This window comes from Sciurus vulgaris (assembly GCF_902686455.1).
Source record: "Sciurus vulgaris genome assembly, chromosome: 1".
Classification (NCBI taxonomy): Eukaryota; Metazoa; Chordata; class Mammalia; order Rodentia; family Sciuridae; genus Sciurus; species Sciurus vulgaris.
This window is the reverse complement of record NC_136461.1, coordinates 113,361,261-113,384,849: the sequence shown is the minus strand read 5'-3', so window position 1 is coordinate 113,384,849 and position 23,589 is coordinate 113,361,261. Positions and strand designations below refer to the sequence as shown.

The window sequence follows — 23,589 nt, the reverse complement described above, 5'->3', positions numbered from 1 at the left end:
TTATTGACATGGGGCTGGGTGCATATGTTGCCTGAAGGGGCAATCACAGCTCAGGAGCACTTTAAAGGTGTTCTAAGAACATCCCGGAAACATCACAAACATTTCTTTTTGCCCTCTATTAACCAGTGAAGGAGAAATCAGGGAAGATTTCAGAGCCTACACTGAGGTTAGCTGATGACACAGCCACCCATGAAGGGGTCTCCATGACAATGAAGCACTAGAGTCATCTTTCAGATCTGCTTCTGATGAAGCAGAACATGAGGAGTACACCTGGGAGGCCAAGATAACGCGGCCTGAAGCAGACCAAGACACCACAGAGACTCCCCCCGGCACTGCTGCCGCTCTTTGAAGAGAGCCCAGACAAATGCTGAACTCTTTGTATTAAGTTTAAAGCTCTAGGCCTTGTTATGGACCCATAAGAGAATGTTCTGGTTTCTATGGGTAAGGTGGAGTGACTTTGAAACACAGAAGCAGAAACTGTTCCTAGCCAAGCCACTAACTTTACTTGTGTAAAATGCTATTCAGTAATTTCTCTCCAACAAGTTCTAGCTAACTATTCCTCACCACTCCCCCCACTTCCTTACCATTCTATGCCAGGCTTTGGAGTGGGCCTGGTAGGGTGGAATCAGATCAATGAGATGTGACTTCTGGTCAAAAAATATTCAATCTGAAAGAGAAGACAGGGCTATGGGAAAATTTATGGAGACTTGTGTACCATGGCCACCTTGATTTTCTCTACCTACAAAAACTAAAAGGTAAAGAAAGATCTGGAATAAAACACCAAGTGATAATGGTCATTGCCTCTGAAAAGAAAAAAAAGGGAGACTCTAGTATTCCCATGCCTTGGGCATGTGATAAATTTTGTGTGTACTTTTTCCTATACAGAGAGAGAGAGAGAGAGAGAGAAAGGACTGGAGGTGACAGTAGTAGTCAAAGAAGTCTTTAATTTTATCTGTAATGTTTTAATATTTTTAAGAATTGGAAATTTATAGACCGTGTGTAAATTAAAATTTCACACAAATAAAATTTTCAATCACAAAAATGTAAACCATGCCCAATACTGATTTGGGTCTTATTTAAAATCCTTAACAATCATAGTCTTAGAAATAAGTCCTGATACATTAATGAAGTTGGTTAAATGTCCCTATTCTTTGTCCACGGAGTTTAATATTTTCTTCCAAGAAAGACAGAAGGATACGCGTTTCAGGGAACAAGGGGGGTTCCATTTTTTAATCAAGGAAAGCTTGGGCGAGCTGAAGAAGGGCATTGTAAGAACTGGAATCTGCCTCATACTGCAGTTCCTTCGGTCACGCCCTTTCCTAATGGTGAACATATTTGGGGGTGTCTTACAGTTCTGTAATTACATGAGCATATTTAAGGAGCCTCATTCAGATGGAACAAATGTTTCATATTTAATCATGCTGAATCCCATAATATATGGATGAGCTTAAAACATACCACAATACAATGTTTCCTTGAGCCACTCAGTATCCTGGTGAGACATCCAGGAGGTGGCACACACCCAATCTTACTACTGAGGCTCAGAGAGATTTCATAAAGTGCCTGAGACTGCACGACTGCACAACTGTAGAGTCCAAAAGGGCACCCAGGATAGCCACATCCATCAGTGACCCCCAATCACCAAACTTCTCCCACAGATGATTTAATGCATTCAAGTGATCCTGTCATGAGATGAGATGCAGTCCCCTCTCATTTTGGTCGTGACTGTGGACACTCCCCCGGGAGCTTCTCCCAGTCAGGACTACAGACAGACCTCAATACTGAGGGGTGAAGGTGACATCACCAGAAGGTTGTCACACAGTAGAAGTCACTCTGATGCCATTTGGCCCTGGGCTCTGGTAAGAAAACATCCTCTTCATACAAACATGTGGGTGGGACAGTGGAAAAAGCATGAAAGGCACCTGGGTTGATGCCAGTGTCCCTACTGTGCAACTGGCAGCATCTCATTCCCCTGCAGTGAGCAGAGCTAATGCTCAGAACATGTCACTTGCCCTTCTCATAGCAAGAACTGAACATTTACATTCCAATGTTCTTTGTTTTGTCTTCCCTCATAGAAAATAATAAATTTTTAATCAAGAGAACAAAAGAGAAGACCCAAATGAATGGAGATTCCAGATATTCTAGAATGAACTGTGTCAGAGTGGCCAACAGGAGGCACGGGGGAGGGAAGGGGTCAGTAGAAGAGACAGAGGTTAAAAAAGCCATGGAAGGAAAGGGCGAGGAGAAACAGAAAGGGGCTCAAAGGCTGAAAGGAGAGAAAGACAGAAGGAAGAGAGTCAAGAAAATAGATCAAAAAAAATAAGAAAGTGAGAAGAGAAAAGTAAGGAGACCCCAGGAATTAGACAAGCCAAACTCAAAACAGCAGGTACACCAGGTGTGGTGACATGTAATCCCAGTGACCAGGGAGGCTGAGGCAGGAGGATCACATATTTAAGGTCTGCCTGGGCAATAGGGAGATCCTGTCTCAAAATAAAAATATAAAGGGTTGGAGATGTAGCTCATAGGCAGAGCACCCCTAGGTTTAATCCCCAGTACCAAAAAAAGAAAAGAAAAAAAAAAAAAAAAAAAAAAAGTCCACAGCATCAGTCACCAGCAGCTATGTGCAAAACCCAGAGATGGCAGATCTGGCTGCCCATGACTGACTTACCGAAGGGTGGGGAGATATTTACACATGGATAATTCCTGTCAAAAGAAAGGTTTTTCAAAGCAAGAACTATAATTACTTGTAAATTACTTGTATTACTGTTATTAATCTTACCCCAACAATGGCCATAAGTACCACTGGGGCCCCTCCCTTGACACTGGACTCTTCCAGAGTGACATGGGGTGGGGAGCCAGGTCTTCCCTCTTCCTTCAGTAGCAGAAAACATTTCAGCTCATACCTGGAGCCCTCCCAATGTGGGCAGGAAAGAGTTTCCTATACAAATTCAGAAATAATGAAATACTATTTAGTCAAGTATTCAGAATACTTCCTTTAAAAAAGCTCTTTTTGTTTTGTTTTTGGGGGGCTTTTGTTGTTGGTTGGTTGTTGTTGTTGTTTGGAACCAGGGATTGAACTCAGGGGCACTCAACCACTGAGCCACATCTCCAGTCCTATTTTGTATTTTATTTAGAGACAGGGTCTCACTGAGTTTCTCAGGGTCTCACTATTGCTGAGGCTGGCATTGAACTCTCAATCCTCCTGCCTCAGCCTCCCAAGCCGCCGGGATTACAGGAGTGCACCACCGCGCCCAGTCTCTTTTTGTTTTGTTTTGTTTAATTAATATACTTTGTGAATTCTGTGGAAATAAATCTTCCAGTGTAACGTGCATGTTCAGAAGGAAAATAACAGTAACGTAGGAGACTCAGAAACAAACAAACAACTAACTACACTGGAGGCAAAAAGATTTAGAATCCAGGCCCGTGTTTTGGGAAATAGGCCCCTGGCCTCAGTGTTGCCACGTTATGGGTGGAAATGAAAGTGTGTGGTTGGAGAGCGGTCTCAGAATCAGCGCGACAGGCAAAAGCCTCAGAAGAGAAATTTGCCTGTGTTCACTTCGACTGACTTTATATTTCTTCCAGCTTGCCACACCCACAAGGCCATCTGAGATTTTTCCAATCCCATTCACCTCAAAGCCATTAACAAGATCATAAGACTAGTTTTCTCTACAAGATGTTCACAGAATTTCTGCAATAAAGGTAAGTGGAAATCATTTTTATTATCATAAAAGATCCTGAGAGTGTATCACCCATCGTAATTCATTTAGAAATTTAGGACTAATTTATAGACTGGTGTGATTTTTTAAATAATGGGGGGAAAAAAAACTTGTTTCTAAGACCATGATAATTAAGATTAATAAAACCAAATGAAAGGCTCTAGGTTGACAAGATTCTGTTAAAACAGGGGAATTTCAACCGATCACCAATTATACAGCACATAGATCCTTTCCTGAGTTCAACATTTTGCATCAAAGAAGAAAAGCCTGATGACCTGCTATTATCTTGAACGTAGTGCAAACATCTTTTGCTGTGACAGCAAATGGGCTCAGGGAGGGGGTCCTGAGGCATAGAGGTGCTATCCTGGGAAGAGGCCAGATGGACTCTGAGACAGATTCACATTTGGGTTCATCATCACATTAGCAACCATATAATGTTTTCAGATCCAAACAAGATGTGCCATCACAAACTGTGACAGCAATCTAATTTGTAACTATATTGTATTTTCAGGAGATGAGGACACTTTTAGTTCCCAGGGTTTTTCTTGAGAATACTTCAGCACAAAGTCAACACATTCTGGTGGTACAATGACCTTACGAAGGCATGAGACATAGCTGCCCCTCAGGGGTCAGGTTGAAGACATCGGATGAATGCAAAACAGGAACAGCTTTCAAGGAAATCCTGAGTTTAAAAGTCCACTGGAGAAGAAATGGGTGGAATGAGGTTTAGTTGGCAATGAATCAGTCCATCATACACCAAGGGTGTAGTCTGCAAAGATATCTGGTTAAAGGGTATAATTAAAATCCCTATATAAGTCCCAAGATCTCCACCCAGCATTCGATGAGCTCTCAGCTCTGAGTCCTACATTTCTCCTAGCAACCTAGGTAAGTCTATTCTATTCCTGTTTTTATAAATGTTTCTCTTTCATGGTATTTTTACGTAGACAAATAGACTGCAGATATGTTTCTGACTTTCTGGAGGATTCTGACATTCCCAAAACTGACAAGTTCTTATTAAAATGAGAGGAGCAAAATCCTAGTGGACATTGCCTGTTTTAGTCAGCTTTTTTCACTGCTGTGACTAAATGATCTGACCAGCACAATTGTAGAGGAGAAAAGTTGTATTTGCGGGCTCACGGTTTCAGAGGTCTTAGTCCATAGAAGGCCGACTCCATTCCTCAGGGCTCAAAGGTGAGGTTGAACATCATTTCAGGAGAGAGTGATGGAGGGAAGCAGCTTTCCTGATGGTCAGGAAGCAGAGAGTCTCTACTCTCCAAATATAAAATATATATCTCATGACCATGCCCCAATTCCTACCTCCTCCAACCACACCCTACCACTTCAATTAATCCCACCAGAGATTAATTCACTAATTGGGTTAAGACTCTTACAACCCAATCATTTCTTCTCTGAATCTTCCTGCATTGTCTCGCATGTGAGCTTTTGGGGGACACCTCACATGCAAACCATAACGTTGCCCAAATGCTAAGAGTTTCAAAATACTTCTCTGTCATCTTCAAGAACAATATCTGAAGAATGCTGCCTGTCTTGGTCCCCAATTGTTGCTATGTGTCCATTAAGGGACTTCACTGAGAGAACTCAGAATCTCCTCCTTCCGACTGTTAGTTCTTTGAGAAAAAGAACTGATTCTGTTCATCTTCCACTCCCAGGACACTCACACAAAGCCATCACATAAAGGAAATCACTAACACATGCTCCTTTATTCAGTTAATTTATTACTATTGCCATCAAAATAGTAGCAGCAAAGGATCTTGAAGTCATGTGGCCAGTGTTGCTTAAGGCTGCATAGGAATCAGGCAGGAATTTTTTAAATGCAGAGTCCAGGGTCCTTCCATGAAACTGTTGAATCAGTATCTCTGAAGGTGGAGTCTGGAGGCTTCTACTATGTTCTAAGCAGTAGGAGAAATAAATAATAGATAAGAAATTGTCCTAATACTCTAAAGACATCAGATAAGAAACAAGTAACTAATATACATTGTGATTTGTGTCATAACAAGGGGTAAATATGAAGAAAAAGATAATTTGATGCAAATGAATCTCTAAATCTACTCTTTACTTGCTGTGTCAGGCAATCTAGCATAGATAGTCTTCTGGAATCTTTCATCAGCACTGTCCATTAGGGACATTTCAGATGTAGAAGAGGCCACATTGTCCTCATTGCAGATGAGATTCCATGGTGAATTCTATCTGGTGCATTCATGGCTACAAGACCTGTTCAGTTTATGCCCTTTTCTTTGGGAGGATTGTACTCAGACACTACCATTGGAAGCAAAAAATAAGGCAAAATTTCACAAATCCCAACTAGATATCTAGCATTTCAAATAAGTCATATCCTTACATTATAGTGTAAGTTCCACAATGGCCCACATAGCAGTGGCTGGGGAACCAAGACAGGAAATATTCTCCAGTTGTTGATCTTCTTGGAGATGAAGGAATAGCTTTCTTGAAGAACTTTTCTAGGTTCTTAAAAGAAATGGAGAACTCAGCCTGAGTCCTATAAGAGGTAGAAGAAAAAAGAATGATATAAATTCAGGAAAATGAAACAAGTGGGATATTCTTGGTTGTGTTCCAGGTATGCTCTAGTTGGAAAGACAAGATGCCCCAGTGTCTTCTGAGGAGCACCATCAGTATCATTAATGTATTCCACAAGCATGCAAAGAATGATGGAGGCCAGAGGCTGAGCAGGGAAGAACTCAAGACACTTCTCAAAGAAGAGTTGGAAGTAACCCTGGAGGTATAGAGGACAGGAGCTCGTTTTCTCTCCCTGCCCATTTACTCTGTTGCTTAGGACTGTCTTCTTGGCTCCGGTGATACTCCACACTTCTGATTTTCTTCCTAGATCTCTAGAGACTTCCTCTGAAGGTCATTTCAAGTTCCTCTTCCTCTGTCCATCACTTAAGGATTGATAGTCTCTGGAATCTTCTCCTCACTCTATGCATTTCCTCTGGTGACTTCACTGACACTTTTTACTACAACCACTTTGTATGCCAAAGCTATCAGAATCACCTCATCAGCCAGGTCACTATTTTGCACTTCAGACACATGGAGCATCTCAATTAGATATCACACAAGCATCTCAAATTCAACCTGTGCAAAAATGACCACTAAACCTAATCCTCCTTCCACATCCTATATCGCAAAAAACACAGCAGCATTACCCACTCATTTGCCTCAGCCACAAACTTAGGCACTAGCCTTGACACTTCCATCTTTGTTGCCTCTCACATCTAATTCAGTCACTAAGTCCTGCTGATTCTGACTTCTAAATAAATGTCTCTCAGACTTCTCCTGATCACTGCCCCTGCAGTCATCCAGGACACCAGCATCTCTTACTTGAATTGTTATAACAACCTCCTAATTGGTCTCTCCATCTCTATTTTTGCTTCTCCTTATCACCACTACCATAATCTATTACCTAACTGCAGGCAAAGTGATATTGTTCAGGTGTTTGTCTTACAAGTCCAGCTTATCACAGTGTGTTATTTGGGGTAGGACAAGGGATGGGTTGTACATTTTTGTTTAGTTTTGGTTTTGGTCCTAGGGATTGAACCCAGGGGGCACTCTTCCTCATCCCCAGCCCTTTTTTATGTTTTATGTTGAGACAGGGTGTTGCTAAGTTACTTAGGGCCTCATAAATTGCCAAGGCTGCCCTTGAACTTGTGTTCCTCCTGCCTCAGACTCTCGAGTCGCTAGGATTACCACCACACCCAACTATCACAGTGCGTTATAATGACTTGTCTATGAATGCAGTGACCATGTCAGTTGTTTTCCTTCTCATCTCCAGCACCTGGCACCATTCCTGGCACACATTCATTTATTTACTCTATATTTACTTAGCCTCGGTTGTGTGCCAGGTATCTTCTAGGTTTTAGGGAGTATTTGCAGGCAAAACAGACCATGTTCATTACAACATATAGTTAAATATGATGATAAATGTTATGTTCTATTAGAGAGCCAAAGAAGGTTCTTTGAGGAAGAGAACATTGAAGTCAAGACTCGAATGATACATATGTAAGTTGGCTGAGTGAGACACAGGAAGAAGAATGGGAAGGGGAGAAGAACACAAAGTAAGTCCCAGAGTTGGAAACGGCTGCTGATGCTCAAGGAACTGGAATAAGGCTGGTATGGACATGAAGAATGACAGGAGATGAAAGTGGAGAGCCAGGCAGGGACTAAATCATATAGGACTTTTGAGACCATGTTAAGGAGTTTGGACATTTTTCCAAATAACAAAAGCCATTAAAGAATTCTGAACAGAGGAATAACACGATTCAATTCACAGTTTTTTAAATTTCCTTAATATCTTGGAGGATAATAGATTGTGAAGCAACAAAAGAAGACACAAAGACACCAATTAGAAGACTACTGCCACAACAGACAGAAGGTGACAATGACTTGGATGGGTGGCACACTTGGTAATCCCAGCAAGTCGGGAAGCTGAGGCAGGAGGATCACAAGTTCAAGGACGGCCTTAGCAACTTAGCAAGGCTCTAAGCAACTTAGTGAGACCCTGTCTCAAAATAAAAAATAAAAAGGACTGGGGATGTAGCTCAGTGGTAAAGCACATTTGGGTTCAATCCCCAGTATCAAAAAAAAAAAAAAAAATGACAATAACTTGCAGTGGGGCCCAAGAAGTGAAGAAGAAAATAAGTGGGTAGATTCATAATATAATATGTTTCAAAGATAGAAACAAATTGCTTTACTAGGGACTGGATTGGAGGAGTAAATCAGTGCAAAATAACAAAAATAGCTGCCAAGCTTCTGACTTGAGAAACTGGAAGGAGGTACCATTTAATAAGACAAGGTAAGAAAAAGCCATAGAACGAGAATGTCTTTGATTTATTTTACTTGTGATATATCACAGGGGATATATCCAAAGCAGTTGAACATATAGGTTTGGAACTCAAAAGAGAAATCTTTTCCAAAGACAAAGATCTGATTATCATCTGATAATTGATTGTATAAAGTGGTAAGAATGAATGAAAAGGTAAAAATATAGAACAAGAATGGTGTCCAAGACTAAATCTTGAATAACTTCAATATTTAAAGTTCAGGAAGAAGAGGAGAAATGAGGACAGAAAATTGAAAAACGGGGCCAGAGATTAAGGAAGAGAACCAGGAGAGTGGAATGTCGTAGTATACAAGAGAAGAAAATGTTTCTGAAAGAATTATTACCCAGTTGTGTCAATTAAAGCTGAAAGGTGGACTAAAGGGAGGATTGTGCCCATTGTATTTGGCATTAAGGAAGCCATTTGTGGTGACTATGGATGCCAGAAAAACATGCATTAATGTGAGGATGGGGGGTGCATACGTGAAGATGTTTACAACTCTTTCGACTCTTCCAAGAATCTTGGCAATAAAGGGTAAGAGAGAGATTTGGTGGCGTAAACAAGGAGAGGTAAGATGTGACCATGTGATGAAGAGGAAGATTTTTTAAATATGATAACTGATAAAGTATACTGTTATTCTTTTAGGAATGACCCATTGGGAACTAAAATATCCAAGAATCCAGAAAAAGTAGGATTATCAGAAGCAACTTAAAGAGAATGAAATTCAGAGCACAGAGAGAGAGATTTTTCCTTTGATAGAAACAGATGAATTTCCTCTATTATCTTAGGAAAAAGAATATACATCAAGAAAGCTTCATTTCTTTGCATGGATAGATGACAGAGTTCTAGTTTAGTGGTTTGTATTTTATTTTTGACACATGAAACAGTTGTCAATGAGAGTTGTAGAAGGAGAAGGGGTATTAATGAGTAATAAATACTTAATGAAACAATGATATATTTTAGTAACACTTGTTAGGAATAAGCCTTTCATTTGCTGTGATCTCAAAATATAAAAATATAAATAATATTGCTATAGAAAATATTATCCAATGAGGTAACTAACAATAAGAACTAAAAATAGAACTTTTAAATTCCCCTAAGAAATTTTCTAGGAAACAAAGAAGACATAAGAGAAAGAAAAAAATAACAAATGATTTTCACAGTATTTCTTTTCTTGATTTTTTTCTCTCATAGAAAACAAATAATTCTGAGACAACAAAAAAAATCCTCCAACAACTGGATCAAGATGCTGACAAAACTGTTGATTTTAATGAATTTGTTTTGCTGGTTTTCAGAGTGACAAAAGCCTATTATGCCAGCCTAAAACCTCTTCTCTACCCTGAATTAAAAGTAAGGGAGAGAATATATGAAATTCAAAGGCATCAAGCTACAGAGCTAAAAAACAAGCAACTAGAAGAAGAAAAACTCCAAGAAAGAGACCAGCACCAAGGTCCCCAAGATATTCAGAGACAGAAAGTTAGAGACCAGATCCCAACACCCAGTGAGGAGAGTGAAGGAGGGAAAGACCAGAACCTAGAATCACAACATGTTAGAAGACACCAAGTGAGAGACCAGAGCCCTGAACCACAAGCTATTAGAAGACACCATCTGAAAGACCAAACTCAAATACCAAGGGGTAATAGAAGGTATCAAGAGAGTCACCAGAACCTAAGATACCAGGATGCTGGGACACACCAAGGGAGAGACCAGATGCCAATGCTGAAGGATAATGGATGTCATGGAGTGCAAGATCAGAACCTAGATTCTCAGGATGTTAGGAGATATCAGGAGAGAGATGATATCACAACATTGACAGATGATGGGAGTCATCAATTTAGAGATCACAGGAAACAATCACAGAATGTTCCACAACATGAAGCAAGAAATCTGAATTCTGAACCCCCAGATGGTGAAAAACACCAAATGAGTAGATTAATCCCAATACCAAAGCACAATAAGAGGCCTCAAGTGATAGACTTAAGCGTAGAATCCCCGGATGTGGGAAAACCCCAAGTAAGAGACATTAGTCCTAAACCTCAGGATCTTAGGAAACACCACACAAGAGACCTACATCCTGATATTTGTGATCTTAGAAGAAATCAAGTGGGAAACCAGATCCCAACACCAAGGAATGAAGGCAATCTTAACATGGAAGATCAAAGGCAAGATTCCCAGGATATGCAAAATTACCTACTGAGAAGCCAAATTTCAATAGCAAATGATGATGAACAAAAAGTAAGGGATCCAAATCTAGAGTCCCAAGACTCTGAGAGATGCCCAGAAAGATACCAGATTCCACCACAAAGTGAATATCGAAGTCTTCAAGTAAACCAGAGGTTAGAACACCAAGATTATGCAAGACAACCTGGTAGGAAGCAGATCTTAGAATCAAGGGTTGATGAACATCACCAAGTAAGAACCCAGAACACAGCAGAAAAGGATATTTGGAGTGCCCAAGTAAGAGAAGACGAAACTCTAATATCTCAGGATTTGGAGAGTCAACAAGAGAGAAAACAGGTTGTAGCTCCAAGCAATTATGAGAAACATCGAGGACCAGATCACAGACCAGAACCACAAAATCAAGCAAGGCAACAAGATGGTGTGCAAACAATACAACTAAGAGTTGATGGGGGTAACCAAGGGGGAAATCAGATCCCAACATCAGTAGATGAGATAATCTATCAAATGAGGGACAAAGTTACAACACCAAAGGACGTTGGAAGGTATCACAGGAGATACCAGAGCCAAGAATTTAAGTATAATACAAGACAACAAAATGGAGAACAGATCCCAACACCAAAAACTGGGGAGTACCACCAAGTCAGAAATCAGAACCCAGAACTAAGTAACAGTGAAATGCAAATTGGAGAACAGAGACCTTCACCAAGAAAGAATGAGATACAGCAAGTTAGTGATCAGATCACAGCACCAAGAAATGATGACAGAAGATACCCAATGAGAGAATTGAGTCTGCAGTCCAAAGGTGATGAGGCACAACAAATTATAAAACAAAGACCAGAAGCAAAGGATGATGAGAAACAACAGAAGCATGCTCAGACCTCAGCCCCAACAGATGAAGAGAAACATCCATTAAGAAAGCTGAATTCAGAAATTTCAAATAATAGGAGATGGCAAATTAGAGAGCAGAGATCATTTCCAAGAGAGGATGAAATACTGGGAGTTAGTGATAAGACCCCAATACCACAAAAAAACAGGAAATACAAGGTGACAATTCATACTCTCGTAACAAAGAATGATGAGAAATACCAAGTGAGAGACCTAAGCCCAGAACACAGGGACGATGAGAGACACCAACTTAGCGAGCAAAGACCAGCTCCAAAACAACATGAAAGACTCAAAGATAGGAACCTAACCCTGACACCAAAGGATGATGAGAAACATCAAGTAAGAGACTTGAACTCACAACAAATGAATGATGAAATATACCAAGTTAGGGAACAGAGAGCATCTTCAATAGAAGATGAGAGACACCAAGTGAGAGATAAAACCCAAGCATCAAGGGATGATGGCAGATATCAAGTAAGAGACCTAAGACCAAAGCCCAGGAATGATCGGAGACACCATGCTAGAGAGCAGAGATCAGCTCCAACAGAAGGTGACAGGCACCAAGTAACTGAAGAACACCTTGCATCCAAGGATAATGGGAGAAGTCAATTCAGGGAACAGAGACTAGTCCCACAAATATATGAAAGACTGCAATACAGAGACCCTATATCCACACAAAGAGAAGGTGAGAGTAACCAAATGAGAAACCTGAACTCTAAACCTAAGAATGATGGGAGATGCCGTGTGAAAGACCAAGACCAAGAACTTAGTAGTGACAGTGAACATGTTCTGGACAAGCGACCAGCTCCAACAGAAAATCAGAGACATCAAGTGAGAGAAATAAACTCAGCACAAGATGATGGAAGAGGTCAAGAGAGAGACCTGAGCTCTGAACCTCAGGATGATGGAGGACATCAAGTGAGACAACACAGACCAGCTGCAAGACAGTTTGAAAGATTCAAACATAGAAACCAGTTCTCTGCACTAAAGGATGATGAGAGAAACCAAATGAGACACCTAATCCTTGAGCCTAGGAATGATGAAGAACACCAAGTTAGGGAGCAGAGACCAGATCCCAGCAATGAAGACAGACAACTAGATAGAGGGCAGAGACAAACTTCAACAGAAAATGAGAGCCGCCGCGTGAGAAATGAAAACCCGGCGTCAAGGGATGGTGGGAGAAGCCAAGTGAGAGACCTGAGTCCTGCACGCAGAAATGATGGGAGACACACAGTTAGGGAACAGAAACTAGCTCCACAACATTATGAAAGATTCCAACATAGAGACCAGATCCCAACACCAAGGGATGATGAGAGAATCCATGAGGGAGATCTAAGCACCAAATTCAGCAATGATAGAAGGTACCAAGTGAGAGCCCTGAGGTCAGAACTTGAGAGTGATGGGAGAATTCGAGTTAGGGAACAGAGACCAACTCCAAGACGATATGAAGGATTCCAACATACAGACCAGATCTCTGCAGTAAGGGATGATGAGAGAAGTCAATGGAGAGACCTGAACCCTAAGTCCAGCAGTGATGAGAGAGACTACATTACAGATTATAGACCAGCTTTAAGACATTATGAAGGACTCCAACATAGAGACCAAATCCTCACATGGGAGGATGATGAGAGAAGCCAAGTGAGAGACCTAAGCCCTGAGTTTAGGAATGAGAGGAAATACCAAGTGAGAGATGTGAAACCAGAACCCAGGTATGATAGGAGAAGTCAAGTTAGGGAGCAGAGATCAGCTCCAAGACAGCACGAAAAACTCCACCAAAGAGAACAGATCTCTGCACTAAGGAATGATGAGAGATGCCAAGCAAGAGACCCGAGCCCACTTCTAAGGAGTGATAGAAGAAACCAAGAGAGAGGCCTGAGCCCAGAACTCAGGAAGAAGAAGAACCAGAACTTTGGAAGACACCAAGTAAGGGACATGAAACCTAAGAATGATGGGAGGCAAGAGATTAGAGAGCAAAGGCCACCTTCAAGAAAGGATGAGGGTCATCTTAGGGGCAACAATGAGAAAAACTCTGGAAGAGGTATATCTCTGAGAGAACCTGACCATGAAATACAAGAGCAACTGTGGAAAGAACAAGAGCAGAAGCATCTTCCCCAGCAGGAGGATGCTGTGCCTGGGGATCAAGATCCTCAGGAACCAGCATCCACCAGAAAAATTGGACCAGTAACCTGTGAGGTATATTTTTTTCCCAAAGAGAAAGGTAACTGGTTATGCTATTATCTACACAACCAATTGGAAACAACGAACACAAAAGATGGGCTCAGTGAGACAGGTTTGGGGATGTTTAAGAAGCACAAGAGTAGAGGAAGTTACAGCTACTGCCCAGCTGGGGATCCAGAAGAAGACTATTTGTACCAGGATGAGAAAGAAAGATGGGAATGTGATGGTGGTGATCAGCAGGACAGTTTCTGTCATGTTTGGAAATCTGGCAATTGCACCAGCTCTTCTGAGGATGAGTTCTAAAGTCACTGCCAAATGTCTTAAGAAATTCTGCCTCCCCGATTGGTTGAGTTGATTGATTTAGGCATTCTTGGTTCTTTTAATTTTTCCTCCATTAACCTCAGATGTCTAGCTCTAAACTAAAATTGGTACAATTCTTCAACTTTTGGTGTTGGGGCCTCAAACATTTTTTAGGAATATCATAGTGAAAAGAAGAATCAAATGTTGTATGACACCATCCAATAACCTTATGATTTTAACATTATAACTCTCTCAAGGCTAATCTGAAGGACTTGTGTATTCAAAGGATAAACCTTACAAAAATTAACAATAAATAATTGGCAAGCATTAATTTCTCTTTGGATTTATTTTATGCTCATATTGAAAACTGTGATGAAGCATCATAGTCATGATCTGTAGAACAGGGCTTCTTTTTCACTCATAAGTCAAATATTCTTTCATCTATTCAAATGACATTCATATTCTCATTCCTCTATTGGAGTCCAAAAAATACAAAAAACAAAATCAAGTCCTGTTTTATGCTGCTATAAAAAATACCTCTTGAAAAAAAAAAAACTCTCCATTCAAAAGATAAAGGAGATAAATGCAAACAAAGCAGAGATTGCAGGGTTAAGATTAGATCAGTACAATTCAACATAAAAAACAACATGAATCCATTTTTATCATTGAAGGATACAATCCACCATGAAGACATTACTGTCATTCAATCATCCAACACCTATTTATTGAACAACTACTGTGTACTGGGCACTATCCTACATATTAAAGATAAACTGCAAATGAAACAAACCCTCCCACCATAGAGTTGACAGCTAGTGGGGAAAATCATGTGTCAGATATTCCCATCAATGTGGCATCCAAATGTGTTATGGTTTGGATGTGAGGTGTCCCAAAAAAAACTCCCATGTGAGACAATGCAAGAAGGTTCAAAGAAGAAATGATTGGGTAGTGAGAATCTTACCCTATCAGTGAATTAATCCCCTGAGACGGATTAACTGAGTGGTAACTGAAGTGGTGGGGTGTGGTTGGAGAAGGTGGGAATTGTGCTTTCTGATCATGATGTGAGCTGCTTCCCTCTGCCACTCTCTCCCACCATGATGTTCAGCCTAGAGGAAGTGAGCTGGCCCTCTATGGACTAAGACCTCTGAAACCATGAGCTCTCAAATTAACTTTTCCTCCTCTACAATTCTGTTGGGTCTTTTAGTTGCAGTAGTGAAAAAGCTGACTAAAACAAAATGCAAAGAAAAACCAGCTGGAGATATAATGTGAAGTGGACAAGGACACAATCAGTATGAACACACTTCTCTATCTTTAGCAGGAGAATAAAAAAATAAGTTCGTAGAAAACTTGTTTAAAATAGCATGGGCTTTGTGGGCAAGCCAATCCAATTCGGATTTGTGGCTCAATCATACCACCTTCACGATGTTGTGCACTAAAATCTCTTTAAATCTTAGTGTCCTCATCTGTAAAATGGAAGTGATGAAAATAACATTATCTATTAAAATGTTTCATATTGTACCTGATGTGTAGAAATGTTTAGTAGATGTTAATACTTTTCTTTTATATTTATCTAATAACCATATATATGAACTCTATATACTTTAGAAGATACATATATTTTAAGCATCATGAAAGATTTATAAAAACCAATGAGAACACAATTAAAACTTCAATAAATAACAAAAAGTATAAATAATGTAGGCCATATACTTGATGAATGCAATAAAACTAGACATTAATAATCGATAAATATATTTAAAACCCTTGAAATTTAAAAAGCACATCTCTTAAAAAAAAACTCAGATTAATCTAGGTGTGGGGGCACACATCACTGTAATCTCCACTACTTTTGAGGCTGAGGCAGGAGGATGGCAAGTTCTAGGTGCCCGGGCAACTCAGCAAGACCCTGTGTCAAAATAAAATAGAAAGGATTGGGGGATGGGGTAACTCAGTGGTAAAGCGCTTGCCTAGCATGCACAGGCCCTGGGTTCAGTGTCCATTACCATAGAAAGAGAGAAAGAGAGAAAGGGGGGGGGGGGGAGAATAGGTTAAATAAGCAAATCATTTTAAAATAACAATAAAAAGTCACTAACTATTAAATATTACAAGAAAGAGTAAATAAGGAATAAACTAAGTATTTGATAAAATAAGGTAGAAAATAAGACACAAAACAGACCTTTAAAAAAGCAGAAAATAGAATAATCTTCAACCCTAAAAAAAGGAAATTTTGCCATTTGCAATACCATACTGTGTTATGAAAAGGGAAGTGAGCCAATTACAAAGGGACAGAGTGTATGCTTCCACTTACATGAAGTCAAACACTCAGACTCATACAAGCAGAGAACAGAGTGGTGGGTGGGAACAGCTAGCAGGAGGGAGAGATGGGAAATTGTTTTTCAAAGAGTCTATTGTTTCTGTTATGCAAACTTTAGAGCTCTAGGTACAATATAATACCTATAGTTAATATGGTGTGATGCACTTTAAAATATGTTAAAAGAATAGAATTCACATTATGTGTTCATATCACAAACAAATCACAAAAGAACACAAGGGACATTTTAGAGATGATGAATATGTTTAGTTCCCTGATTGTGGTGATGGTATCAAGTATACATAGATGTTCACACTCATCAAGATGTGATGTGTACATTAAATGTGTACAATTTTGTATATTAATAATTTTTAAAAGGAAAATGGAAAATATTTTTTAAAGTAGAGATTCTTGAATTCGATGAATAACCATGGAACTGATTAATGAACCAAAGAACTCAAGACATTTGATAAATAATTAAGAGAGAAAAACACAAAAATAGATCGGTATAGAGATGCATAGACGCCATAAATATTTAGCTACAGATTCAGAAAAATAGAGTTGTAATAATTCCATTCTTAGAAAGAGAGAAAAGGAAGAAGGGAAGGGGAAAGTCTGGAGGAAAAAATGAAGGATTTTTCCAGAAAAACTGATTCCAAGAAAGATATGGCCATAACCATTGGAGGAAAATGAGAAGTTCATCAAATAACTACCTTCTCAAAACTTTAGGTAAGCCTGTTTCACAGATGAATGTTTTCAAACATTCCTGGAACAAATCAATCCTCTGCCATTTAAACCACATCAAAGAATATAAAAAACACTTTACAAAGTTCTTTTCAAAGGTAGCATAACCCTAATTTCAAAATCCCAAGTTTCCCCAAAACTACAGATCGATCCTGTTGTGGCTTGGGATCTGAAATGCTCCCCCAAAGTTTTGTGTTAAAAGTGTGGTCCCTAATGAAACAAGGTTCAGAGGAGGGGCTTTAGATAATGATTGGATCATGAGTGCTCTGACCTTTTTGTGAATCAATCCTATCCATTTGTCCTTGTCAGGTATTTTGGTTGCAGCAATGAAAAACTAACACAAATCCTTATACAAATATAGATGAAAATCCCTAAACCCAACAGTAGCTAAGAGCAGTTTTTCTTCACATTTGGGTGCCATCAAAGATACCAAAAGTTCCCTTCACTAAGGAGATGCGTTCATGCAGCTCCTCCTAAATCTGAGAGAAGAGAAAACCTGGGTGACCATCTCTGTGGAGATGTGAATTTTTTTTAATCCACGTTATATTTCTAATTCAAAATTCTGAAAAGGAAAACCTGTCTTATATCAACAAGCCAGCATCATATTTAACTGGGAAACACGGCACTGCTTTTAGAATAAGGAAATATGTTTACACAACACCTACTATGTGACAAGTAGTGGTGGGGCACAGTCACACAGTGATAAAACACCTTTGCAGCTCAGAGCCTACTACCATTAAAATTTACAGTATTAAAAGATCTATGCAGAGGGTCGGGGTGTGGGGAGTGAGAGAAGAATGGGGGAACTTTAGATTATGTAGAAGGAAATGAGAGGGAGGGGAGGTATGAATAATCACGGAATGATTACAGACATCATTTCCCTATGTACGTGTATGATTACATGAATGGTATGAATCTACATCCTGTACAACCATAGAAACCAAATGATGAACCCAATTTGTGTACAATGAATCAAAATGCAGCCTGCAAAAAATAAAAAAATAAATAATTTTTAAAAAAAGAAAGTCTATTATGAGACCTATAATAGAGCAGTGCAGATATGAGAAACCTCATTAAGATGAGGAAGTATATGAAGGGATAGATTATTGTTAATTACTGATGTTATTATAGACATCCAGTATCTCATTTGGTTTCAAAGTGGTTACTACTTTACAATATAGCAGGAATATATGTAGTATTATATTAAGATAAATTTTTTTCTTAAAAATTAAAAATTTCAAATGTCTGAAACAAAAAAAAAAAGATCTATGCAGAAAAGAGTGGGCATTATAAAATAGAAAAGAGAAAGAAGAAAATGCAGGTCAGAAAGGGAGTAAAAGAAAGTCCAGCCAAGGAACTGATGTAAGAACAAGGATGTGTTCCCGTGCCCAGAAGATTTTGCACTAACTCAAAGAAAGAAGTAAAGAACTGAGCACCCAAATTGGAAAAGAAGAAGCAATATGATCATTATTCAAGATATCAGTATTTCTACTAAGGACATCTAAGGAATTGACTAAAAATTATTAGATATAGAAAGTTTAATAACATGTAGTTATAGAATGAACATGCCCCACAAGAAAAAAATTAGTTTCTCATATATATATATATATATCTACAAACCCTTAAATAAATAGCAGGGGGGAAAATATGTTTATAATAATAATAATAATAAGCATAAGGTACCTAGGAGTGATTTGTGTGAAATGTGCCTATGCTATAAAAGTGACCTAAAGAACATAAAAGAAACTCCAATACACAGCTCCCCTTGTTCTTGTGCAGAAGGATTCACAATAATAAATGTCAGCTACCCCCTTTACTAGACTACACCTTGAAAAAGAAATGTATAGAAATGATTCAGTTCTTGAACTGTATAAAAATGATTCTAAATATTATCAGGAAGACTACATAGACAAGAGTCTTCAGAAAAATTTGGGGAAAGGCATCATTAAGAAAGGACTTAATTGCATATTAAAAGGAAAACATCATGATGGTGTAGGTAATAAAAATGAGAGAAAAGCCAATTGGACATAATGAAAAGTCCAGAAATATATTCAAGTATAACTGTATTTAGTATTTTATGAAGAAGATATTTTCAAATCCAGATGCTCATTCTTTCCAGGAGCTTGTCTCAGAAAGAAATGGAATATAGATAAACAGATGGGAGTCCAGAGAGGACTGCATGGCCATTTGGTTTAAGATTGTTTATTTGGTAAGAAGGTGGAAATTGCAGGAAAGGGAGACAGACTTGATGAAATGAAGACTGAGGAGATGGACAGGCAATAGGGGACCCAGGGCACTGAGGAGTATCACTCGTCCCCTAGAGGTAAGGAAGTGCCAATGATTAAGACGCAGGATCAACGTTGGGGCTGGGGGCAGGGAAGAGTTGAAGGATTCTGTGGCTAACAGCTCTGTTTCTCCAGGGTACAAGAAATGAGCTAGGCATGGTGGCACAGGGCTATAATCCCAGAGGCTCAAGAGGCTGAGGCAGAAGGATCTCGAGTTCAAAGCCAGCCTTAGCAACTTAGTGAGGCACTAAGGAATTTAGAGAGACTGTTTCAAAATTAAAATTTTATGAAAAGGGCTGGGGATGGGGATGTGGTTCAGTGGTAAAGCACCCCTGGGTTCAATCTCCAGTACAAAAAAAAAAAAAAAGCAAAACAGAAAACAAGAAATAAGGCCACCTGTCAAGAACACAGCAGCAAGTAACACTGAACAATGAGATGGAGGGAAAAAACGGGTCACCTGGGACCTAAACCTAACCAGATGCAGCTTCATTCCCTACTCTCTCAGTCCTCTCATGTCACCCCCTGAGAAATAGACTCAGTCCCAGGCTTTCTGGTGCCCTTCCAGTCACAAGTGTGACTAGACACAAGATCAAATTGCATTTTATGAAGCCAAAGTACAAGGATCTATTCTGTCCCTGTTGTTGCAATAATCTATAGAAGCTGAGTGAATTATATTAAATCTCAGCTCAATTAAGGTGTTTCTAAACTAACCTTTCAGTTTTATCTTATTCTGAACTGTATTACCTACCTTTAGCCAGTTGTAGGCGTAGACACAACTCTAATGAATGAATCCTGACTTCTCTATCTTTGCTATGCAAACACTTCTCCAGCTGTCTTACAGAGTCTGTCCTGAGCAGACTCAGCCAGCTCACCCATAATGCACGTAGCCACTCAACTGTCCACTAATGGTCATCCAGAATCCTGGAGTTGTGAGGGCGTCACACATTAGGACTGGGGCTCGTGCACCACCTTGTGGTGACTGACTGAAATGTCCTGCATAGACACTTCACTTAGGGGAGTCAATGGAGAAAGGACCTCATTTCACCATGCTGGTCCCGGTGTTCCTTCTTGGAAATTCAAATGGACAGGAGACCTCTTCTCATGTTCTGTAACTTATATTGTAAGGCAAAAAGTACTTCACTGTTCTCTTAAACCCAGCTTCTTTGGAGTAGGTAGTGATAAATTCTGTTTCCTTTCTTCTAAACCACTGAATTATAAAAAGGCATCTATGAATCCATCAATGGATTCATCCATTGATGTGATCCAGAGTCCTCATGATCCAATGATGTCCCAAAAGTCCCACCTCTGAACTTTGCTGCACTGAGAACCAAGCCTTCAACACATGAATCTTTGGTGACGTTTCAGATCCAAACCATAACATTCTACCACTGGCCCCCACAGGATCATGTCCATCTCATAATACAAAGTGTATTTAGACCATTTCCAAGTGTCTCCATGGTCTTAAGAGTTCCAGCCTTGCTCAGAAGTCCAAGTCTGAAGTCTTCTCTGAGACTCAAGGCAAACTCTTAGCTGTGAGCACCCATAAATTTTTTTTTAAGTTACATATTCCAACATGAAATGGTGGGACATACACAGGATAAACATTCCCATTACCCACCAGTTTTCACCACTCCCAATAGTGCCACCGTCTGATAACCAAACCTTTAACACATGACTTTTGGAGGATATTGAAGATCCAAAACATAACACCAAATTTAAAAAAAGGAATAAAGATGTTTTAGTTCACTTTATGCTGCTATAAAGAATACCAAACACTGGGTAATTCATAAAGAACAGAAATTTATTTCTTATAGTTCTAGAGGCTAGGAAGTCCAAGAGCAAGGCACTGGCATCTGGTGTGTACCTTCTTATTGCATCCCCACATGTGGAAGGCAGAAGGGCAAGAAGGGAACTCTATACTCACACAATAGAAGAGCAGCCCTTTTCATGTTGGGATTAATGTATTGTAAGGGCAGAGCCTCGTGGCCTAAACACCTCCCATTAGGCCCCACCTCCAGCACAGTTGCACTGGGTATCAATTTTCCAATATATTAATTTGGGGAACACATTCAGACCATACCAAAAGGGAAATTAACTTTTTAAAATCTATTCTAGCAGGGCACATTGACATGTGCCTATATTTCCAGCTCCTCAGGAATGATGCAGGAGGATCACAAGTTCAAGGCCAACATGGGCAACTTAATGAGGTTCTGTCTCAAAATAAAATTTTTAAAGGGGCTGGGGATGTGGCTCATTGTTTGAGGCTCTGGGTTTAATCCTCAATACTGCAAAACAAAATAATAAATTAATAATAAATTAAATAGAACCTAGCTTAATGTATCCTGGGCACAGGTATGATCCCTAATAAGAATTTACTGTAATATAAAATGGTTGGGCTAAGGGTACTTGCTGTCTACTGAGTTCAGAAAGCTAACCTTAAACAGTAAGGATTTTGCTTTTATGTTTACATTTGAGCCTTTAATCCCCAACAATCTATGCAATAACACTAAATAACCTTTGGCATTGATCATTTCACCCAACATCTGTGAACCATCCCTTACTATACAAAAGTATAAGAATAGTTTTGCTCTGAAGAACATCAACCATGACGAAACAAAGTGAGAATTACCCAGTAATTCACAAGAGAAAATAATCCAAAGGGGGTCCAGTAAAATACTTAGGACTCTGAATGCTGATACAGGAATTAATAAAGTGGACCTGACATTATGGCTTAAGGGGAAAATGTGCTACTTTGTCCTTAGCACCTAGCACATGTGTGTGGAAAATATATAGAAGGGCTTGAACAAATGCATGGTAGAATTTCCAAGACTTGGTGGTATAAGACTCTTGGTTGGAATACACAAGGGAAGGGCATACCCTCACCAGAGATAAAATGAACAGAACTGCAAGGGGCATAGTGCTGGGAGGCAAGATAGAGGTGCATGAACATCTTTAAGATTGAGGATAGACTGCTGAGGGCATTGTAGTAAGGACTGAGCACAGGGGGCCAGATGTGAGATATTATCATACTAGAGGAGTCCTGGGCCAGATGGAAAACACCCAGGAGCAGATCTTAGTGTCATGGGGGTGCAACTTAAGAACAGACTGATCACCACTGAGAAGTCCAAATTTAAGAGTCTTTATTAGCCGGCCGGCTGACTGTCTCACACAACGCCCCAAAAATGGCTATTGGGAGAATAGCCCCGACCATAGGATTGCAGGGGTTTTTATACTATAAGTCAGTACATCAATCATAAGTGTCTGTTGCTATGATTTAGAATTACAAACTAACATCATGAGATCTAAAATCATTAGCAGAAGGGGGAAGTGGGTCAAAATGACCTTACTTAGGTACAAATCAAAGAATGGTTACTAACACGTAGACAATCGCTGTTGACATTACTGTTGACATGGTACATTGTTTAGGAAAATAGGAATCAAAAAGAGAACAATTTTTCATTACACAAGAATTGCCATTTCGTCAATGCTTAGTCAAGCTAAGCAACTATAGACAGGTACAGAGGCAGGGTGTTTTCATGGGAGAAGCTAAGCAACTGTTGATGGATACGGAGGTAGGACTTTCCCATGGGAGAAGCATTTCCTATGTAACATGGAGTCTTAGAGCCAAATAGAGTCTGTTTAGTCATTGCCTATATAGACTGGCCTATAACTTTTCCATGGAGTCAAATCTGTCAGCCCGTCACATTTAGATATCATAGCACCCATGAACTGTAATGAGACAGCACAGAGCAAGAGGAGGCATTAGAGCCAACCCCACTTCTGGCTTTGTGAGTTTGTTTTTTTTTTTTTATTTGTTTTGTTTTGTTTTAATTCATTGGCCCTTAGTTTCTTCACTTGTCAAGAGAATTATAATTCTCACCTCATAGATTTATTGTGAGAAAATGTGCATGAAATATTGATCCAGGGTTGGGATTTTCCTGGCACACCGTAAGTGTTCAATATGTAGCAGCTGATATGGATAGAGTGAAGCTCTATATCAGTGAAGCTGATATGGACACGACTGAAGAGGATTAGAAAGTGCATGCTTGAATGAGCACGAATGCCCTGGCTCTGGGAACCTCTGACTGCTGAAAGTACAGTATTTGAAACCGTCTTGACTTTCAGTTATAGCAGATTCA

The 23,589-nt window shown here is 39.6% G+C and overlaps 1 protein-coding gene across 2 annotated transcripts in view; it reads right to left on the bottom strand.

Annotated features, from left to right (window-relative positions):
- Window positions 1-6,037: 6,037 nt before the first annotated feature.
- LOC306664204 (uncharacterized protein) overlaps window positions 6,038-23,589 on the bottom strand; it is an 86,410-nt gene continuing 68,858 nt past the window's right edge. For both annotated transcript variants that reach the window (XR_013764673.1, XM_079145018.1), the window contains one exon: window positions 6,038-6,231. Coding sequence is in view for 1 of the 2 variants with exons in the window: in XM_079145018.1 (XP_079001144.1) it covers window positions 6,072-6,231 (160 nt within the window). In the remaining variant the exon portion in view is untranslated. The remainder of the gene's footprint in view (window positions 6,232-23,589) is intronic.